Below are 21,686 nucleotides of genomic sequence, written 5' to 3' on the forward strand. Positions count from 1 at the left end.
TTTCCCTTAGCCTGCCTCGGACAGAGGAGAGGGGAGGTGGCTGAGAGGCAGCCATGGCAAAGCAGCCAGGCTGCTGCTGGAAGTGCTTCCTGGAGGCTGGGGCCATGGCTCTCTGCTCACGCCTCCTGCAGCAGGTGCCTGGGTCTGTAGTACAGCAGTGGAGAGTGCGCAAATTTGTGCCTGGGCGCTTGGAGAGAGGCTGCAGTGTGGGTCTGCCTCTTTCCTCCTTCCCTTCCTCCTCGTGCTTCAACTGCCACAGCCCATGGAGCGAGCACAGGGCTCTTGGCCAAGAGCTGCAGGCAGGGCAGGTCAGTGGGCTGGGGACCTTGCTTCTTGCCACATTTACTTCTTGCTAAACCTAAATAACTTGTGTTTCCTGCAGCAAGAACAGTATGAAAGTACAATTGGATTCAAGCTACCTAGTTACCGGGCAGCAAAGAAGCTGTGGAAAGTTTGTGTTGAGCATCACACGTTTTTCAGGTGAGTTTTCTAAACAGCAGGCTTGTCTTTGTCAGTGTTGACTAACTAATGCTGTAGGGGAGCAGCTGAAAATGAACACTCCTTCAGTGTTCTTAGGGTTCAGCAACAAGTGGAGTGAAATGATTGCAGGGAAATTGTTTGTTGCAATAAATTTCTAGGCAGCTTCCACGTGAGGTCTTCTGTCTTACATAGATGTGGTGTTTATTGTTAGTATGTGTTGTTTCGTTAATTGAGCATATGCAGAGACTGCTTTCAAATTAAAATAATACAAATGTATTTTAATTTCCCTTTACGTGCTGCTTCCTAGATCCGGAGGCATGCTTTTAAAACATGCGTATGTGGTTTTCAGGCTGACTTCCACCGAGGCGATCCCCAAGAGCAGGTTCCTGGCGCTGGGCTCCAAGTTCCGCTACAGCGGCCGGACGCAGGCACAGACCAGGCAGGCGAGCGCCATGATCGACAGACCCGCACCCCAGTTTGAGAGGACAGCGAGCAAGCGGGCCTCCAGGAGTCTCGATGGAGGTTGGTGCCTGGCGCTTCGTCGCTTTCCAGCAGCATCCTGACTGGATCCAGCACGATGCTGTTCACTTGCTGCGTGTCTGACTCTTGCTTTGATGAGAGGTGAAAGGTGATTTAGTGGATTTAGAGTTTTGACTACTTTGAAAACTTTTAGGTACTATTTAAATACTACTAGATTCCCTTCTTTATTTAGAAAAGAAAAAAAGCATAACTTTTCACTTTAATACCTGGATATAAAAGATAAACCAAATAGTAGTACCACCAAGAAGTGGCTGACAAAAAAGATGCATGGATGTAGGTGGGTGTTGAAGGTTTATTGCAAAGTTCTGGTATTTCCTCGTTCAACCTCAGCACGTTTTCCTCTTAGCAAATGAGGAATTACCCTATACTAGGATGTTTGTTTAATGTAGCTTCTTAAATTACATTATTTGCCTCGATGGGGAGAGTTTTGCCACTGCTGTTTGAAACTTTGTTGGTGTCTGTTAAAGGGATGCTAATACTGGAGTTTGTGGCACATCGATTAGGTGGGCTCTTCCCTGACATTTCCAAACGGTAGCAGCAGACTAGAGGAGGTGAGGTGTGAAAGGGGGAGTGCGTGAGTTTGTTGCCCGTGAGCTGGGTCGTGGGGTGCTTGTAAAATCAGGACCCGGGGCTGCAATCCCATACCTGAATGTCAGAGCATGGAAAGAGCAGCCTGTGAATGTAACGCTTCTGTCCCGGTTGAAGTCTGCAGCCTTTCTCCATCTGCTGTGTGGGCAGTTGTTAACATGTGCGCCATTTCTTCAGCTAAACGTGCGACTCAAAAAGTTGAGTTCAGAGCCGTAGAGGAAGAGAAGCAGGAGGAGGTGGTGGTGGTTGAGGTTCCTGAACCAAAACCCGCGGATCAGTTCCCAGAGAAGCCAGGTATAGCGGTGGTGGCTACAAATCTCTGCAGCGCCTTTCCTATCCTTTCCCCACTGAGACGCCTTTACATGCTTGTTCCTGACAACTCTGAAAAGTTTCACCAAACCTGGCGGCTTTCTTTTTCGTTTCTTTGCAAGAAGAGTTTCGCAGTCAGAGGATGGGCAGCTCTGGGAGTCTGGAGACTTGTTAAATTTCTGCCTTGCACCTGGCTGGACAGTAATTTGGGGAGGTGGGGGAATGTTTAGGATGTACTGGCACTTAAGACCTGTCTCCTTATTAAATTTTGGTGGTTTTATAAATGTGGATTAGAAAACTTCAAAGTTCTTTACCTGTGATCCTGAAACTTCTTGTAAAGCTTCTGAAAGACTTCATCCCTGGAACTGCTTGCAATTTTTAAGCCTATTTTGGTTTCTGTTGGTGGTTTTGAGAAATGCCTTCCATTTTGCTACATGGAGCCTAGATTTCTCTTAAGATAGGTATTACTATAAATATTAATGCCCACTAAACAGAGGTTTGTAGGTACAACAGTATATTTGAATATTAATGAGTGTATCATAGCAGTAGTGGTGTCAAATACTTACTTTCTTCCTCACATAAATAGGGAATGCCTGTGCTGCGTTAGGACTGGAGATAATTCATATGCAAATGCATTGTGTGCTTTTCTACTTCCCTTCTTCTACCTTGAAGATTTTACAGTGTGCTTTTGACATCACTGCTTTTCTGGTCTGAAATCTAGATCAAGGTTTCCTTGAGTGACGTGGCTGACTCCTCTACCTCTGTCTCCCTCTCTATTCCTACTAGTCAGCATAGCCTGGCAGTGAAAACCCATTGCTGTAAAAGCAGAAGACGGAGAGTTAAGATTTAAGACCCCAGGACAGATGGCTGCATGTTCTTAACTTTCAGATTTGAGAGCTGGGAGCGAGCGAGGTGCTCGAGACCAGTTTTCCTGTCCCCCCATAGCTCAGCTCTGTCCCTGCCTAGGAAAGAAGCTCACAAAGCTTTTTCACGTTGCTTTTAACTCTCACCTAATCCACTGTTGGGACTGGCAGTGCTAGAAGGACTGACAGACAGTTGCACTGTGGAGAATTATTACTAATCAACCTGGTTTAGAAACTCGTTGCTGTTCTCAGGTGCTGCCTGGTTGAGGAATCTGAGCTGTGCTGTGCTGCGGTGACTGTTGTGTGTCTGCGCCGGTCTCCAGACGCTTTACTAATGCATGCAAAACTCTTTCTAGCCAAGCACATGCTTGAAAATTTTGAAATGAAACCCATTGCAGAGGAGGAAGAGGAGGAGGAGGAGGAGAAGGTAGAGGTGGCTCAGGTTCCCGTTGCCAAGCCAAAGCCGCCAGAACCGTTGCAGAAGCGGTCAGGTACAGCCGCAGCAGCGCGGTGTCGGCTGCCCGCGCCGCAGCCTGCGGGGTTGAAGTGGTTGAAGTGCTGTAAGACAGAGGCTGCGTTGTTTGCAGTGGTGTTAATGCCATTAAAATCGCAGGGTAGCTTTCGCAGGTGTGCTGGACCCTGCCGCTGTAACCCTCGAGTGTTTCTTACCAGGGTTTGCCTCTGCGTGAAACGCGAGTGGAGTGTCGTGCAGTGGCTTGGCTGTGTGCTGGAATTAATGGCAGCTGTGTGTGTTGGCCTTCTAATGCTCCCGGGTCACTGTCCCTAAAAATCAGGCTGTGGGGGTTACCTCCATGCCGCTCCTCCCCAGCTGGGTTTTCTTTCAGCAGCTTCACAGCTACGCCCCCGTCATAACTCGAAGCAGGGTCGGTCGTTACAGAAAGAGGAGACTGAAGGTGTGGAGGGGGTAACTGCGAACTTCACCTGGTTTTGTGAATATTACAGCAAATACCGAACCAGTCCTCGCACTTTGTACTTGCTACAGCAGAGCAAACAGCAGCGACTGTGTTAGCCCCGAACCTGAGCACGTCTAAGAGTCTCCTACTGCTGCCACCCCTTCTTCTTACTCACCTCCTTCACCCTTTTTCCTCCTCTTGACACTTCCCTTCGAATATGTACCATTTTCTTGGCCAGGATGATAAAGATCAATATTTTAAGTCGTGTACTTTGGAGTAGCGCTTTGTACTGTGTTTAAATCCAGAGCAGCATATCAGAAGAGCTAGAGGCAGTTAATCAAGTAAACCTAACCAGAGTAACGCAGTTCTGGACAGAACACAGCTCATCGTTGAATGGCAAAGGGAAAGCCCGGTGCCTTTTATCATTTTTGCTGTGTCTCGATGCTCTGAAGCACTGTGAAAGAAGCACAAGTCCCTAAAGAGAGGCGGCCATGCAGATTTACTGCTGGCAGTATTTCCCTTTCTGTTTGGTTTTCAAGGTGCCATTTTAACACACACAAAACATTTTTAGCCAAATGTGTTCTTGGCAATGTTGAGATAAGCCCAGTTGAAGAAGAGGAAGAAAAATTGGTGGTGATGAGAGAATTAGAGCAGGTCCTGCAGGAGCCGGATACCACCGCGACGGCTCTTCCCACCCGTATGGTTTGTGTGTCGTCGTTCTAAGCCTGACCGTGTCTGCCATGTCACAGCCCCTGCGTACAACCTCTCCGGCAGCTGTCACCGCTTCTGGGGCATAAATAACACCAAGACACTGGGCCGTTTGCCTTTGTGAAAGGATAACAAAATACCTGGCGCACGGAAATGAGCTGTCTGCTGAAGAATGGCAGAGAGGGTGCAGGGAGCAGTGGTGGCTTGGGCTTCTAGTGTGGATTTGCAGCAAGACCCAGTCTCCAGGAGTTTGTTTTAGAAGTGGAATTTTGGTCTCTGACAAATCAGGGTCTTGCTTTTTTGACTGTCTTGCAAGTTTTTGACCACATGGATACCTGATTCCGTACACTTTTTAGACACCCAGATGAGATGCAGTTATCTGCTCAGTGAAAGGTGAAATGGCAACTCTCATCAAGGAGTTACTTAAAATTATAATTTCTTTTTTATTGCCAATTTTTCTGGTGTCTTTGACTAGCTGGATGGACACTTGTAACCTAGTATTGGCTGCAGTAATTCACACATTGTGACTTTTCTTTTATAAACTATGACTTTTAAAATATGACTAGGTATATTTTTAGTGGAACAGCCAAAAAAGCAGCATCAGGAGAACTAAATAGCTCATCGTGTCTACAGATAAGCACCGTGAATTACTTGCAGGCTGGCTTTGTTGCCCAGGATTAGATTGAATATTGCTGGAAGTGTCAGCTCTCAGGGATCAGGAGTGTGTCCGGGAAGTCAGAACTCAAGGAAAGAAGGAGGCGGTTGATTTTGTGCATACCTAGTGCTCTTGTTTAAGACAGTCATCCTCTTGAAAGACGATTTCTTTGAAGCATGTTGTTAATTTCTGCACTTTCACCCATTTGGAGATAATGGATATCTTCTCAGGGCGGTGTCTTGTGCTGCAGCAGGAGTTATCCATCTCAGACCACATCGTGAGTCTGCTTTGAAGGCCACCTGGATGTTGCTGTAAAGTTTTATGGAGAAATGCTTGTAGGGTTTGTTTGGTTTTATCTTCACTGGATTGATGAGAAGTTTGGGGAAATGGGGGAAAAAGCAGTGTCGCTCTTCCAGAGACGATCTGTTTCTGGTTGAGGACATCCAAAGGAGGTCAGGAATTCACCACAGCTCTTAAGTGTTTCTATTTTAAAGGTTGCATCGTAATGGACTTCTGTTTCGCTTGTGTCTGAAAGACCCAGGAATCAATGGCACAACGTCAGAAATAGATTAGCCTTTCTGGCGTGGCTTCTCTGCAGAGTGCAAGCTTGCTTTTAGTAAACCATCTCGTGTGGGGTTTTATTTTATTTTATTTCAACCATAAGGAAAATAATCTCAACTTTCCCATACTAAACGCACAAGCTGCTTTGCTCAACATCTTCTTTCTTTTTCCCCCTTTCCCCCCTTCTCCCTCCTCCCTTTCTCTTGAAACTGCAGCACTGTAATTCGGGAAGACTTTGCCCGGAGCTTTGACTGCTCTGAACCTTGTTGCTGTCTGTCTCTCCCACCCTCAGCAGTGGCAGTGATAACACCCGAGAGGAGCCCCCGGCCCACCTCTGCCCCGGCCATCGCCCAGAGCCACCTCACTGAAGCTGTCCCAGCTAAGTCCGATGTGAAGGAAGCCATCGCTGTGTCCAAAGCAGAAAAGGAAGCAGTGAAAGCTGAGACCAAGCGCGAAGAGATCCCACCAGAGAGAGCCAAGGCAGAGCCAGCTGATGCATCCAAGGTATGGCAGTCCGGGCTCTCTTTGGAAGAGGCTGGTGCCAGGCTGGAGCCGCAGCTCAAAACCAGCCCGAGCAGCAGCTCTGGGCACCTTCCCTTCCTCAGTGATGATGAAGGGGATTCCTCACCCAGGCAGTGGATGGGAGGGATGTACGGGGATGTGGGACCGAGAGAATTCCCAGCCCTGCCCCTCAGGATACAAGGAGGAGGATGTCCACGTGAAGGCAGGGTAGTTCTGCCTGTGGTAGTTCCAGCCTAAACCCGTCTTGCTGATACATCAATTAAAAAATGGGCAAGAATTGCACACATTAATATTTGAGTTCATGGTACTTGAATTTTGGGGCTCACCCTTTGCTAAGCTGTGTCTGCTGTTTGCTGGTATGACAGCAGGAGGGATTCCAGTGAAAGCAGCGACACAGACCAGGTCTGCAGCCAAGTGTCTAAATGCAAAGGTGTTTTAAATTGATGTGCTTTCCCTGGGTGTTTCTGAAAACTAGGCAGAAACTTTTATTGTTAACGGTGCTGTTCAGACCTTGAAGGGGGATTATTTAAATGAAATTTTTTAGAGAATGCTCACGCTTTCCACAGATGTCTGAGACCTTTGCTGGTGTTGATACGATACTGATATATGCGTATTGGTATTTTAAGTCAAAATGATGTGTAAAAAAAAAATTTGTTCATATTACAGTGTCCTTAATATTCTGCAAATCTTACTGACTGGAAGCTTTCAGTGTTGCAGCAGAGGTGCATGCCTTGAGTTACAATTTCCACATTACCCTGATGTTCAGTTGTTCTCTGCATTTCTGGAACCACATTTTTCCTGTGACATGTTACGCATATGGTCTTGTATGCATAAAAGCCACTAGATATATGGTCTCGTGTGCCATACTCCCTGGGAGATCACTGTCAGTTAGGGTTGGGAAGTGGAGGTGAAGAAAGGACAGCTGCTTTAAAAAAAATCTTGGTCTGTATGGCCAGTAAGTTCTAAATGAAAATGCTAAAGGAGATCTTCAGGATGTTGCTTTGAGTATCCCTGTTCCTGCACGGCTGCTGACCCTCTCTAGCATTAAACTGAGAATAAGTACATTTTATTCATCCCATTTCCCTTATTACAGGTTTGTGGGTTTCTTTTTTCTTAAATGCTTAAATTGTGTGGTTTTTTTTTTCCTTTAAATGTAGATGTGGGGGGAAATTGTGGATTTGAATGTGCCAAATTTACCCTGTTTCTCAAATGTAGCTGTATCACTTCTTTTAACACCCACCAATGCTTTCACCTTCAGAGTATTTGGCAATCCAGTTTCCCTAAAATGCATTCCTTAAAATGTTAAGACAATCTGGGCTCTCTACTCATGGTCAGTAAAGAACTTAATTTGTGCTACTGGGTTCGTTTTAAAGATAGGTCTCTTCTTACTGACTGTATGACCATATTACAGTATCCGTGCATAACATCTCATTTGCTGGTTTTGAGAAGTTCTGTGTTGATCTGAACATGTTGCTTTGGGTACTGATCTCCCTGGGAGATCCAGCTCTAAATGGGGTTTTAAAACATCGACTGACAAATCTAACGCACGTGGGAAGCCAGTCTTCAGGAGCGCTAGAGAGCACTAGCTGCAAATGCAAATACTTCTCAAGCTGAAAGAATTATTTCGACTGTGCTGTTGAACTAACAGACTGACGGAGAGCTGCGGTGTTATTAACTCTTTCTGGCAGGCTGCATGTTGGTTTTTGCATGTTCACCCAGCATCTCGAAACCAACTTGATGCAGCTGTGTTTTGAAACTAAATTGTCTCTTGAAAAAAAAGTCTACTAACAAGAAATGTTTTTACCAATTTATTTCTTAAATGTAGGTGAGGAAAACGCACACTGAGGTCACAGTACCCACTACGAATGGTGACCAGCCCCAGGTTTGTGCCAATAATTCAGTTAGGTTGCTCACATTTTTGAAGGTTCAACACGGTTAAATGAACCAACAATTTTTGTTTTTTTTTTGTTTTGTTTTTTATCACTGCCACACAGCAGCAGCCTGCAGAAAAAGAGGAAGAACTGATAAGAATGAGGAAGGTTAGCCATTTTCCACTTTCACCGAACAAATTTGCCATATCATTCATGCATACGTAACCGATTTAAAAAGACAGTGCTCCAATTTCTTCATGTGCTTTGGGTTGGGTTTTTGGTTTTTGTTGTGTTTAAACTGCAACTATCAAATACTTGATTTCAAAGTGAATGGCTTTTTCCCATAGACAGTCTGATTGCTAAAATTTGCATGTTGAATGTTAGAGAGAAACATATACCTATAACTCTATATGACCTATAAAATTTATCTTTGCTTCTCTGTAACAAATTTAGTTAGAAACCAAAGAAAACCATATAGTGTGCATTCCAGGAAATGCAAAAAAAAAGTTTAATACTTTTTTGTACTGATTGAGTAATAGGGGAAAAATTCAAGATGGGAAAGGTGTTTTAAGTATAGTTACTATGCACATTGAGGTCATGTAAAAATTACATGTAGAGCACCAAACCAGCGTAGTACATTGTGGCAGGCATGCATCACTATCAGGAATATGAAGTTATTACCTCGTGCAAGGCTTCCACAGCAGCACGGTAAGCTGTCTCTTTGTGGAGAGCAGTGTAAATCAACGCAAAAGCCGATGAAACACTGGGAGCTGTCTCTTTAAAGGACCCATTGCATTTTCCCATTCTCATGAGCCCAAACTTCCATTTCCTGGTGGTGACTCGGTGCAGGCGTTCTTGTGGCTCCGTGGCCCATCCCACACCGGCACAGCGCTGCGCTCCAAACGTTGAGTTAACTTTTTAATTTGCCAATTTGTGAATCCCGCAAAAACAACATTTTAATTTTTTGTGCTTTTCTTTTTTTTGTTCCCCCTTTTCTTTCATTTTCACAGAAAAGATCAAAGAGACTAGATGGTGAAAACATTTATATCAGGCATAGCAATTTAATGTTGGAGGTTTGTATGAACTTGAAGCTTTTTTCAGTTGCGTTTGCCTAGACCTTCTGCATTTTGTGCTGATCTTTTTCTTCCTCTTCTGCTGCTGCTGCCTTTGTTTTTGCATGCTGTTGCATGAAAGACTTTTTTTTAAGTACGCTTTTGCATGCTGACAGTAAACATGACGATGCGCAGGCATTCTTCCTTCTACCTCTTCTGACTTTCATTCTCTCATACTTACCCAAAATGTATGATCGGCAGAGCCGTGTGCTCAGCCCGCTCTGTTCTTGGACCCACGGGTGGTGAGCTGGGTGCTCATATCGGCACGAATCGTGGTGGGAGTGCTCGTTTGCAGGTCTCTCCTAGCCTGAAATAAATGATTTTCTTGCGAGCAAAGACAGTCTATGAGAAAGTAAAGTAAATTTCAGTGACCACCATGACCTTCAGGCCACTGGGACAGCCACGTTGCTTAAAGCAGAGGCACGAAGCCAGCCCATCTTTCAGATGGGGCCATGTGGGATGGTTGCCGTGATCCTCCTGCGACCTCCCTCTTGCCTTGCAGCATCTCCAGCAATGCCTCGGTGCTGAGCCCCTGGGGCTGGCCTGGTGGCTCGGAGCGATGCTTGGCTGCAAAGCTGTTCCCTTTGGCTTGGGAGCCCTTCACCCTTGGTTGCACCCAAGCACAGTCTCAGAACAGAACGTGCCAATCATATATTTTCCTACACACCGTGTTACAGAAGATGTTTGTGGCTTCTGGTACTCTGTTCCTGCCTTACGTGTTTCTACTCAACCTTGCAGCACCAGCAGCTGGTAGGGTTTCCCTGTTGGTATCTCTTGAAAGTTGAAGTGTACTAACTGCCTTCTCCTAATCTGAATTTTAAACATTTTGCAGCTTTGGGGTTTTTTTTGACTGCTACAATTTAAGCTTCCGGACACGAGTGAGCGGTCAGCAGACGGGCAGAGTTCGGCCACCGCCAACGCGCTGCGAAGACTGTGCCTGTCGCTTTCTTTAGGCCAACGCGAGCGGCTCCTTCTCCCCTCCTCCAAGCAGAGCTTTTACCTACACGTTGCTCCTAAATGGCTTTTTCCTATCAGTGTGGTACTGGGCTCTGCTCCCTCGCCCGCCTCCACCCGGTTCTGTTGCAGGTGCTCCAGCCCTCGCCTAGAGGAGGGCTGGCCCCGGCGCCTCACCCCTTTGCTCCTTTTTACTCCCTGCATTTGGCAGATCGGGTGACTTCCAGCACAACCGCTTGCGGAGAAATACTCCAGAAGCTGCTGCTTGGTTTTATGGAAAGCCGTTTAACGCTCAGTGCTCAGCAACCTGCGCTCTGTGGTCTTAGGAAAAGGCAAAAAGACGAGGGAGAGCTTAATGCTCCGAGGGCTTGTTCCTTAAGATGCTTTTGAGATCAGTTGTGGCTTCACGTGTTGCTCCGGGGCTTTAGCTTCTCTGCAGGCTCTCAGGACCAGCTCGTGGCAGGCAGGCGAGGGGCTTTCTCTTCTCTCAGCCAGGGGCAGCTGGAGGGCTCCTGGACCCACGCAGAGGTTCCGACTTTACCGTGGTGTCCTCAGCAGACCTATTCGTGCTTCTTCTAATGAGCAAGCACTTGCCTCGTGCTTTTATCTGGGACAGATGCCAAAGCTGTTGTTTCCCCAGAACCGTACCAAAAAGAGCAAATGTTGTTAATGAGGCGGTTGGGGCTATAACCCCGTAAACCGAAGGTGGTGTGTCCTGGGTACGCTGCAGGAACGCTGATATCGGGGTGGGGTGGAGGGGGGCTTCCTTTAGGGATGCATTTGCTTCCAGAAGCACTTGCTCTCCCATCTTCTAAAATCTATGGGCTGAGTCACAACTAAAAGCATAAAAAGAGCAAAATCTGCCAGTGATGCTTCTACTGACCTTACTTTCTCCTTTTCTTCTTTTTCTAATGAGTGAGGCTTGCTGCTTTTTGGCACTGTCCAGAAAAGTTGTTGTTTGGCTTAAGCCTATTTTATGCAAAAGCTTCGTTTTAAACCAACTGTTTTGCTTGCAAGGAAAGGCTATTTCTGAACACATTAGTTGAACTGAGCTGACTTGCCTTGAAGTCTGTGCATTTATGCTGTAAACTGGCATCACAGAGTAGAAATCTGGCTCTTTCCAGATCAATAATTTTAGTAGGAGTTTCCTGATTGATCCAGCATAAAGTAAATTCTCAGTTCAATTTTAGAGGTCTGCCCTCTCATCTTCAGTCTGAAGTCTAAAGCTCCTATGGTAGCTCTTGGAGATGAGAGGAGAAAAAAAAAGTGATGGGGGTATTCTGGGACCACAGATAACTTCCGATAAGATGACAGAATAGATACAAAGAGAATGAGTGAAATTGGAAAAAAGTTTCTTAACATTAACTGCATTTATACCCTTGAAAAGTCAGGCTAGCAGAGGGAAAAGAAAGCAAACCCACCCAATTTAGAGGCATGAAATTGAAGAACCCAAACAAACTTAGTCTTGCAATTCAGTAAATCCCACGTGCAGAAATCCCACGAGCTCACAACTCGGCTGTCATCTGTTTCGGTGTAGCTTGAGATGAAGTGATGGCAAGTCTCGCTCCTGGCAGACACCCCGCTGTGCTGGTTGCAGATTTGCTCAATACAAGACGAGAAAGAAAGGAGAGAGGACGTTCCCTTGGTGTGTTTACAGTGTGAGCACAATTGATGGAAGTCGGCAACATCTCTGCTGAGTGCAGCTTTGCTATGTGGCAGCGTAGGCAACTGTAGGTGCCTGTCTCTGTGCCTCCTCATTTATTCTGTCCTTTCACTACTAGGATCTAGATAAGACCCAAGAAGAAATAAAGAAGCACCACGCCAACATCAGCGAGTTGAAGAAGAACTTCATGGAGTCTGTCCCGGAGCCTCGGCCGAGTGAATGGGACAAACGTTTGTCCACTCACTCCCCCTTCCGAACGCTTAACGTCAACGGGCAGATTCCCACGGGAGCGGATGGAGTGAGTACCCTGACGCCGCGTGGGTGGTGGCTTGCTGCGTGCCGCTTCCAGGGATGGCCTTGCGAGCTCAGATCGAGCCTCAGCTCCCTGGAGCTTTGGTTCCATTTGAGGAGACTTTTAACATGCATAATGGTCTCTAAGAGAATGGGTGCTTTAGTTTTAGTACCATAAAAATGTGATTTATTTTTGTGAATTGCATAAAAGCGTAGGAATTTGTCACCTGGTTTCGATACTCCTTTTCCTAGCGTTGCTGTCATCCATGCTGATAGCATATTTCGCATGGTTTGACTTATTCCTGGTGCCCCCCCAACCCCCCAAAGCCCTAAATTGAAGGGAACATTGCAGGTAATCCAGTGCAGGAACACTCGCATGCCATCCATTTCAAATGTCACTGCAATCTCCAGTTAATCCAGTCACTGGGTTTAGTCTTGCACTGGAATCTGCTAGCGCATACAGGTGTGCTGTGATGAGAGCAGGGCTGTTCATACCTGATGGAAGGCTTTCTCCTTGCAGAAGCAGTGTCTATGTCAGTAGCCATGTACATTCACAGTCCCCTCACTAATTGCCTCCAAAAAAAAAACCTTTTCAAAGAAACCGAGATGGAACAGCAGAGATGTCTGCCAGCTTGTTTCTTCTTTGATAATAGGCAGCTTCTCTCTTTATATTAATACTGGCACTTCCTGGCTCAGATTTGAAGCTTGTGAGTGAAAGCGGTAATCAGTCCCTTAAATAATGAATGAGATTTTCATTAAAACTGAAAAATTGAATCCTGGCTGCAGCGAAGGCAGTCGCAGAATCTCTCCTGCTTTAACCCTAGCTTCTCCCCTTCCTGCCCACAGCTCTGCAGATAAGCTTCCGTTTGCTGTTCATCCCACTGCAAGGGGATTGTTAAACAGAAATATGTTTGATTGAAACAGAAAATTGTTTGATTGTTAAACAGAAATAATCTTGCAGAGGATGGAGGGTTATCAGAATGGATGCCAGGGCTTTAGCGGCTGAGTTTACTACAGGCTCCTCAAAGCATGGAGAAAGGCCATGAAAATTATAGGGCTTTTTTCCTGTTTGAAAAACAATTTCCCTCCCACACCTCCCAAATGCACTTGTTGTCATTCTTGGAATTAGCCTGTATAGCACCTGGATGAACTTCACCCTTTGGTTGCTGTCTTTTAGTGCAAATTGCACAGGAATTTGGGGAGCAGGGCACAGCAGAGCGACACAGAGCTCTGCCTGCTGTACCGAGTGTTTTATGGAGTGCAGGTGGAACAGGGCAGGGGCTCTCAAGCTCAGCAGCTGCAGTTCAAGAATTAAATTCTTGGTTATTCAGGAGAAGTTCTTGCGTGGTGATGGCATGTGAGGTCTTAGGGGGCTGCTGTGCACAGTACTGGATGATGTGGGCTTTGCAGGCTGTGGTGCACCACAGTGACATGAAGATTGGGGTCAGCCCTTGATTTGCATTTCTGGACATTCACGCTACCTCTTAATATGCTCCTCTCTGAAGCAGCCTCACCTCTGAGATGGAGGTGGACACATTATGCTGTGAACTTCCAGAAATGTGTCTCTGATATGGCACCTACCGGGGAGGAAGTTTTACTTGACCTGCACATCAGTGCACAATGTTTAGGGTTGGTGAATAATGCAAAGCAATCCTGTTTCTACTGCTCATGGTGGTATCTTAACCCTGCTGTGGTGGCAAAGGGGTATTCTGCCAGGGGCTGCTTTTCTGCTGTTCCTGTATGTTTTACTGCAAGACAACTGAACCTTACACGCTTTGTGTGTCCAGGTCAAGAAAGTCACTGTCCTATCTTCTGAGAGACAGGTTGGTGGGCTTGAGGTAAAGCTGCTGTTCGGATATGTGCTGCTGAACCAGATTTTTGCTATTGCAATGGCACCAAGCAAAAACTTGAGAGCAGCTGCTGGATAACATTTTTCTTTTGGCTACATGGAGTAGTTTCATAACTCACAGCCTAACACTTGAGAGGACTTTTTGCACTGCTGCAGCTTTTGCAGCTTTCGATTTGCTTCTTTTGGTGCATGGCTGGTTGGAAAAAGCTGCATGAAAGATGTAACCGTATATTCGGAGAGAAAAGCAATTATGAAAGATTAACTGTACCCTGTTCTTTTTATGTTGTCTTTCTTTCCGTTTTTGTTTTAATGATCATGTTACTCTTGCATTTTATATTTTCTTTTGCTGCCCAGTCTCCCAGCTACTTTCTCCCTGATACTCAGCACTTAGGGGTGTGCAAAGAACCAGTCCCAAAATACCGCACTGACCAGAGGAGGCTAGCTCAGCTGAGAGAGCTTAGAGCCAAGTTCTTTCTTTCTTAGGTGTGCTTGGAAACCCAAGCTGCCGACCTGAAGGGCTGGAGAGCTACTTGGACAGGTCGCAGCAACACTTCCCACAATCTTGTCTTTCTTCAGCGGAAGTGCTAGAGCCCTTGCATGATCCCGTGTGATGATTTATTCATTCTGGGTTTTCACATTCCTGAGGCTCCAGAAACAAAAGTGCTAAAACGCAGCGCAAGATTTCAGGGGTTTGGAGCACTCGTACTGGCAGCCTGCCTGTTCCACACTTGGGATTTCTAAGATGTAAAAGTTTTTCACTTGTTCTGGTAGAATTTTCAAAATGATCAAAATTTTGATACTCTTGTCAGAACTTTCAAAAAATAATTTTGTACCTGCACTGAGGTCTAAATGTTATTTAACAAAAGCTATTTTTTAAAGGCACTGTAGAATAGGAAGTTGTCAGAGACCACGTTTTGTACTACACCATATCTCTTGGTAATGCCACAAAGCTCCCTTTCTGCTGAACCATTCCAATTCCAAACACCCGTTAGTAGGCTTCAACCATGCGCTTTTCTTGGAGGGCAGCTGCAAAACACACATGGTTTGTGATGCAGGGATCCACGAGCTCTGTAAGAGAACCATATTTTGCAGCTCAGGTGGCAGGGTGATTCGAGCTCTAAATAATAATGAATAAATAAAAAAAACTACTCTGCTTTTAAGAGCAGTCGATTAGCACATTGACAGGAAGACTGTCCGAAAACTTTGCACATCTCCAAGTGTCACTTTGGGCACTTTCCATCTGTCATTTTTGTTCATCTCTCTCTGTCTTTCTTGATCTTCTACCACGAAAGCAGACACAGGAACGTCCTCTGTTAGTACAGGATGAAGACAAACTAAAAAAGCAGGAGATACCTACTGAGACAGCCTTTCCCCGGCAAGCAAGTGAAGAAACTCTTCCAAAGGTTTCTATTCCAATTCCTGAAGAGCAGAAATCCCTCAAAAAGTGTCAGCTGTACTCTAGTATTTTTCCTTCTGTGCGCATTCCCTTTATGATGTCTTTTCTTGTGGTGTTAGCACTGACTGTTTGGTGGCTGCTCTTTCTCTGAGTGGGAACAGGGTCACACTGAAACCTCAAGACCAAAGCTCCTGAATCTCTTGGCCGTAGCCTCTGCTGCATCTTCCTTGTCCTGGTCTTTGATCTCCGTAGTTCGCAGTCCCGGGGAGGGACGCCCTGCAACGCTAGTGTTAATCCCTCTGTTTTTATTGTGTAGCTGTGATCCGGGGCCTGGCAGGAGTGGTAATGGATTGCCAGATCTATTTTGACGTTTCCTAGAGCTGTGCACAAAAAGGAATTCTCTAAATCGTGTCCCCAGTTTCAGAGGCTTCAGCTGTAAGAGGGCAAACTGAGAACATAAATACGTGGCAGGAGGTGTTTGCCTCTGCAGCCCTTTTTGACTTATGTACCAATTGCTGAAGAATTGCTTTTAAGCTCGTTGCTTTGAACGTAAGATGTTCACAAGCAGAGGAACATTTGATAGTGATCCAAAAGCCTGAAGAGGCTTCACAGCAATGTGCTGAATCTAATCCATAACCACTCCTTTTCTAGGAAACTGAGATTGGCATTTAAATAAAAAGTGTTGATTGTCAGTGCTGCTATTAGTGTTAACTTATAGACAGGGACAGGCAACTTTTGATTTTCCCAGTGGGAAGCCTTCTGCAAAGCATCAGCTTCCCTCTCGCACCCGCTCATTTCAAAGAAAATCCATCGCGTTGTAGGAGAAAATCCATTAGAAGGAACTACTTATTGTAAACATAGATTAATAATTTTTCTGAACCTGGTGGTCTTGGTGCACTTCAGATGTGTTTTTTAACTCGTGTTGAGCTAACTGAAGCATGTTTGCTTAGGTCACAGGAATGGAATAACCTGTTACACGTCGCCTTGTTAGCATGTTGACTTCCCGATTGTTTAGTTTACCCCAACGTGTAAAAAGACGATTGTGCTCAGGACACGGTTCTAACGTTAAAGCCATCAATTGTTTTGACTTCCTTAACAAAACCGTTGCATGCTGCTTGTTGTTTATTGCTTACAAATGTAAATGTCTGGAAAATGCTCTTGTTTATCCAAGTTAACTTGATAGTGAATGCAATCGAGTTGCGAAAGATGCGAGAGGAGTTGCTCTGCCAGGCTGAGTACAACAGGTTTGCGAGGGCAGATGGGACTTTGTGTCTAAGGGGTTTCTTTTCTGTATATAGTAATTATGGGACTGAGCTGAGCCAACTGCTTCTCCTTCCAGTAGTGATGTGCTTTCTGTTGCTTTCTCTAGAGTAGTGGTGTAGAAGCAGTTACTTCTGAGAACAGCCACCAGTGCCATCAGTGTTGGCAGCTGCTCCAACAGCATAGAAGAGAAAGGAGTAGAACTCTATTACAGGGACTAAAAAGTGTGAATATATATAAATATGTGTATTTATAACCCTTTATAGATCTGTATCTGTGTGAACAGTGTACTTTAGGAAGCTAGCAAATATGCTTACAGGAAAAAGATGCAAGGCAATTAAGGTATGTGTGCAACTTGGCATGTGCTGCCTGGTTGGAAGGATCCTAGCATATCACGGACTATTTGAGCTGTCTCTTACTCTCAGTGTATAGGCTGAGGCTTTTGAAACTCTGTCTCAGAAATTTAGGTTGCAAGTGGAACCCTTCATTTTGATCTCCCAGGAATCTTTCTGATCTGACCGCTCTGTCCCCAGATCTCGTAACGTGCTCCGATGAGTTCACCAGTTTGTGCCTTTAGGACTTTGTTTTCTCTGAATGCTGATTTTCCTCAGAAAGTATTCTGCCCTTTTTAATACACTGCCTTTAATACACAGTCTTCCTCTTTCAGCGGTAGAACTAGCAGAAGGAAATGGGTTGTTTGGTGCTGTACAGCTCCAGGTGTAGCGCAGCTGGATGGAGAGCTGCCTGCCTCCTGCCTGTGCAGCAGCCGTGGCCACTCGGTGCGATGCAGGGTTCCAGCACTGCTCAGGATGCCCATGGATGAGATTCAGGAAGATTATTTTGAGAAAGCGGCCCTTGAAGAGGAGAGGTAGGAAAGCTAAGGAAGGATGCCGAGGTGCCGCGTGCGATGCAGAAGATGCAGGATGGAAGAAGCTTTCCAGAAAGTTTTCCCTTCAAAAATTGGAGCAGACATAATGAAAAGTGGGGACCATTCATCCTCCACAGCATGACATGGGGAGGGAAGGGACAGGGGATGTTCAATCCTTCTCTGTCCATTTTCTGTCTGTATTTCATGGAGAAAAACAGCTTAAACATGCACCTTTAAAAAAGCCATTGCTCAGGTTAGCTGTCACGGTGCTGGTTGAGGATTGCTGCATCGAGCACTCTTTGGGTTATTGCGCACCATCCTTGAACCGATGACAAATTCCTTGAAGCCATAACGGTGGCTTTTGCAAAGCCCTGGTTTCTGCAGCTCCCTCTACCATTTCCAAAGGACCTGAAGTCTAAAATCTTTGCCCAGAGCAATGTTTGAACGTAAGCATTTCTCAGGATAATCTTATCCCAGAGTGATGAGAGACGCACTCTGTTGGTCACTTCAACACAATTATTTAATTAATTAACATTGTCTCTCTCTCTCACTTTTCCTTTTTTTTTATCTTGAGATAAGGCTGGTTGTCAGCAAAAAAAAAAATAATTAAACTTTACATTCTGAGAATGCTCAGGAACATTTTTGGAATTTATAGAGCAGTTATCACCGAAGAGTATAAAGAAACTGAACAAACTCTTTATATTTCTGTGGCAGTGTAGAGGCCAGTTACCTATATTCATTCAGGTGGATATGATCTTTTATGGCAGGGAAAGGTTGTAGCTTATCAGGAACAGAAACCTCATCTTGCCCGTGGCAGTCTGCGTAGGGTCTCATTTTTGTGCATTAGGTATCTCGTGCACGTTTGTGCTGTGCTGGTTGATTCCCAGTTTCACTGCTTTTGCCTGACGTCCGCTCAGGTTGCTGGGTGTCGTGCAGGGGAGACTTGACACGATCTGGCTTAGTTTAAGGGCAGAGGTCTCAGGTTTTCGTAAAGGAACTAACGTGTACTTTGCTCCCTTCTTCCTCAGGAACAAACACACTGCAAGGTGCTGGCAGCTCACCTTGCCCCTAGCACCGCCCCGAAGCGCTCGTGGTGGTAGGATTAAAGCCCCCTGATTGTGCGTGCTGCAGTTCCACCCTGTTGCACTGACAGTGAGTGGTGGAGAACTCGGTTATTTCTTCCAAAGGGAAGCTGAAAATGGCTGTAGCACATACCCTCCTCCAGATTTGCATGGGAAATCCTGATCCTTCAGTGTGACCTGCTGCAGAAATGACATCTCAGTGGCTCTGGCATGCCAGTGACGTAGCTGCTAGAAGACTGCCAGCAGTTTTGGTGTTAATTAGACTTCCCCAGTGCTTTGCAGTCTGACTGCTCTGCTGCGGGGACACTTTGGTGCTTCCACCTGGATTCCAGCCAGCAGCTGGAGTAAGGGACCAGTCGAGGTTCAGTCCCTTCAGCTTTTTCCATCGCGGAGCCTGTGGTTGACTCTGCACTTACTCTCTATTCTGAATCTTCTTACCCTGATAGCAGCTTTTCTGATCTCCAGAGAAAATGCAGAATGGTTTCTTATGCTTTCATGCTTTGGGAAAAGGTGGGCGTGAGTATTTGGAAGCAGCAAGTACACGTGAGCCTGACCGATTGCTTCAAACTCAGTTTCAACTCTGAGGCTGCATTAGGTATTGGGCTCTGTATATGATGTTCGCTGGTGATATTGAAGAGGTATGCGTTACCGTAAAACAAAATCCACTTTTCTTTTCCATTATTAGAAGTAAACAGATAAATTAGGGTAGACTGCTGGTATTGTCTGCATCCCCTGTCATGTGCTGCTTTGCTTTGCAACCCAGTGGGTTGATCAAAGATGAACTGAGTCTCTGTGGGAAGGTTGTGTTAGGATTCGGAGTTCAGCACAAGGCCAGTTTTCCTCCCATACGGTTTGTGCAGTAACTGGTGATGGCCCTAAAGAGGAGGAATTCAGTATTTGTGTCCAGTCCTGAAATAAGGAGAGGTGGGTTTCCTTGGCATTCCTCGTTTGCAGGACTGGCCTTGCCCTGTTTGCACCTCGGGGCTCCTCAGGAAGGTTTTAGGTGAAGCCTCTCTATGTAAGCGGTGGTAATTTGTCACTCTGAGATTATCCCACTGTTTTACTGGGTTTTCTTTTTCTTTTCTGATCATGAGTTGATCACACCTGTTCTGACATAACCAGCTGAGGTAGGATGCTTTCCAGAAAAGCTTATCCCAAGGAAGAGTTACTGATTCATTTCGAAACATTTTGGTCCATGCTCACTAGTGCTGGTGACGTGGGAGACCCTGCCCGTGATGTTTTCCCTTGTGTCCCTATTTGCATCTCTTGGTTTGTAAAGCTGGAGGGAAGGACTCGCAGGCTTTGGGTAAAGGCTGTCCTAGGAGCCTTGGTTTGTGCCACCTTGTGACCAGTGGTACATGGTGGTGTTGGATCAGTTTGTGGGGACTAAAAATACTTTCTTTTTTAACGACAATGCTCTCTTTTGGAACACTTTTTTGGCTTTGTATTTTTTCTCAGATTTTTCTTTGTAAATATGTACATTTATCATTAATAAATGTTATTGCAAATCAGATTCTTCTTTCCACTGCTTATTAACAAAAAAGGCTTATGACCCGTGCTGTGACTTGTCGGACTAACTCTCGTATTGCTTTCTCAAGCCAGGCACCGTCAGACCCTGAGCCGTTAGCAGCTGCCCGGTGCGGTGGGATTCAGGTGGGGTCTGAGAGCCAGCCCCCAGCTTGCAGCTCAACACAGCTGGTGCGGGCTTCACCCTGATATGCAGAGGAGCGTGCAGACTCAGGAAGCGGCCAGAATAATTCGATTCAGGATTAAATCCGGCTCGGTTAAGAATAGCTTTGTTTTGCAGAGGAGCCAAAAGGTTCAGCCATCTACTAAATACGTAATATAACACTAACTTCTCACTTTGGAGACTGAATGATAGGTAAAATAGTTTGCAGAAAGTCTTCGGAGAGCAGCAGCGTCGCAGGTCCTGTGTTTCGGCGCTTCTCCTGCGCCAGTAGCTGCAGTAACGCCGAGGGGTTTCATGCGCTGCTGTTTGGTGAGGATCGTCCTGTGCCATTGTGCAACTGTGAATTCCCTGTGCTACATATGGCACAGTGCAACTTTGAGAGCCTTTCCCCCCAGCATTGTATTAATTTGAAGAGAAAAATGCTTCCTTCTGGTTTTGTGAGCGAAGAAACCACGTTCCTAATTAACCCCTGCCTTTCTCCTTGGCAGCCCAATGCAAGTCTCGCATGAATTTTAGCTGGTTGAAGCTGCACAGGTTGTTTCCATGGCTAGAGGCCATAGAGAGAGGCGTTTTTAATCTTAGGTCCCAAATTTTCTTCTGTGAGATTATTTACTTTTGGCTGAACTGTTCGGCTTACTCTCTTTTGCCATGAGCAGTCACGGGGAAGCGAGCCTGGCCGTGTCGGAGCAGCACCCAGCTCTGCTGCGCTCTCCCGATGAGCCTGCATCAGAGCAGAGCCCAAACGTTGCCAAACGAGGCAGGCAAAATGCAGCAGCACAGGAGTGGTGTCAGTGATAAGCCCTGACAGTGTCCCCACTCTGTTTTCCATTGCTGCAGCTAAACCAAATCCGAGGCAGCGTTTGGAATGCCACTTGCAGCTTTTTCTCTGTTGAGGGAATTTGAGCCAAGCAAAACACAGCTCTGTGCGAGGGGAGCTGGCACCCAGAGGGATGGGAAGGGTGGAGGGAAGAGGGAAGGGCTTTTGGAGGCATCTTCCTCAGCAGCTGGATTTTGGAAACTTAGCTGTAGATCTGGAGGTTGCTTCGTGTTGCAAAGTAGTTGATGCAGTGCATTGGAAGGGGCTGCTGTGTGTTGTGTAATTTCCTGGGATTCTTGTTCATGACAGCAATATAACCCTTTCATTAAGCTTGTAGCATGCTGTGTATTTTCTAGCCTTACCTTTAACTTCAGTTAAATTCTCTTTTCTCTTTCTGCTGTCTGACCAGGCTGGTCAGGATGTTGCAATCAGATCAATGGCAATTGAAAAACCTGCCCAAAAATGCAAATCCATAGGTAATGGCAATCGTTTTCCAATGCCAAGTTTTGTTGAATGGCTTCTAAACTTTTTTGCTTCTATGTTTAAAGCAAAGAAATTCTCTAAGACGTAGCAGGTACTGTAAAATAAGGATATCTTGTTTTCTGCTTTATAATACTTTTTACTCAAGTACTTTGACAGCTGTGAGATTGAGCATTCACCATTTGATCTGGGATTTCTTACTGGTGAGTGTGG

General features: G+C 45.7%; 1 protein-coding gene across 42 annotated transcripts in view; it reads left to right on the plus strand.

The window, feature by feature from the left end:
* The window catches only part of EPB41 (erythrocyte membrane protein band 4.1), an 85,696-nt gene that overhangs the window by 52,547 nt on the left and 11,463 nt on the right, over positions 1-21,686 (plus strand). For 5 of the 42 annotated variants that reach the window (XM_050715130.1, XM_050715143.1, XM_050715126.1 and 2 more), the window contains exons 10-15: positions 383-480; positions 830-1,002; positions 1,786-1,902; positions 5,911-6,122; positions 9,022-9,084; positions 11,859-12,038. In XM_050715130.1, coding sequence (XP_050571087.1) covers positions 383-480; positions 830-1,002; positions 1,786-1,902; positions 5,911-6,122; positions 9,022-9,084; positions 11,859-12,038 — 843 coding nt within the window. Of the gene's footprint in view, positions 1-382; positions 481-829; positions 1,003-1,785; positions 1,903-5,910; positions 6,123-7,965; positions 8,023-8,134; positions 8,180-9,021; positions 9,085-11,858; positions 12,039-13,818; positions 13,870-21,686 lie in introns of all 42 variants that reach the window. The other 37 variants (XR_004781516.2, XM_050715139.1, XM_050715124.1 and 34 more) reach the window with 17 other exon arrangements.

The sequence above is a fragment of the Cygnus atratus genome, chromosome 23 (assembly GCF_013377495.2).
Source record: "Cygnus atratus isolate AKBS03 ecotype Queensland, Australia chromosome 23, CAtr_DNAZoo_HiC_assembly, whole genome shotgun sequence".
Classification (NCBI taxonomy): Eukaryota; Metazoa; Chordata; class Aves; order Anseriformes; family Anatidae; genus Cygnus; species Cygnus atratus.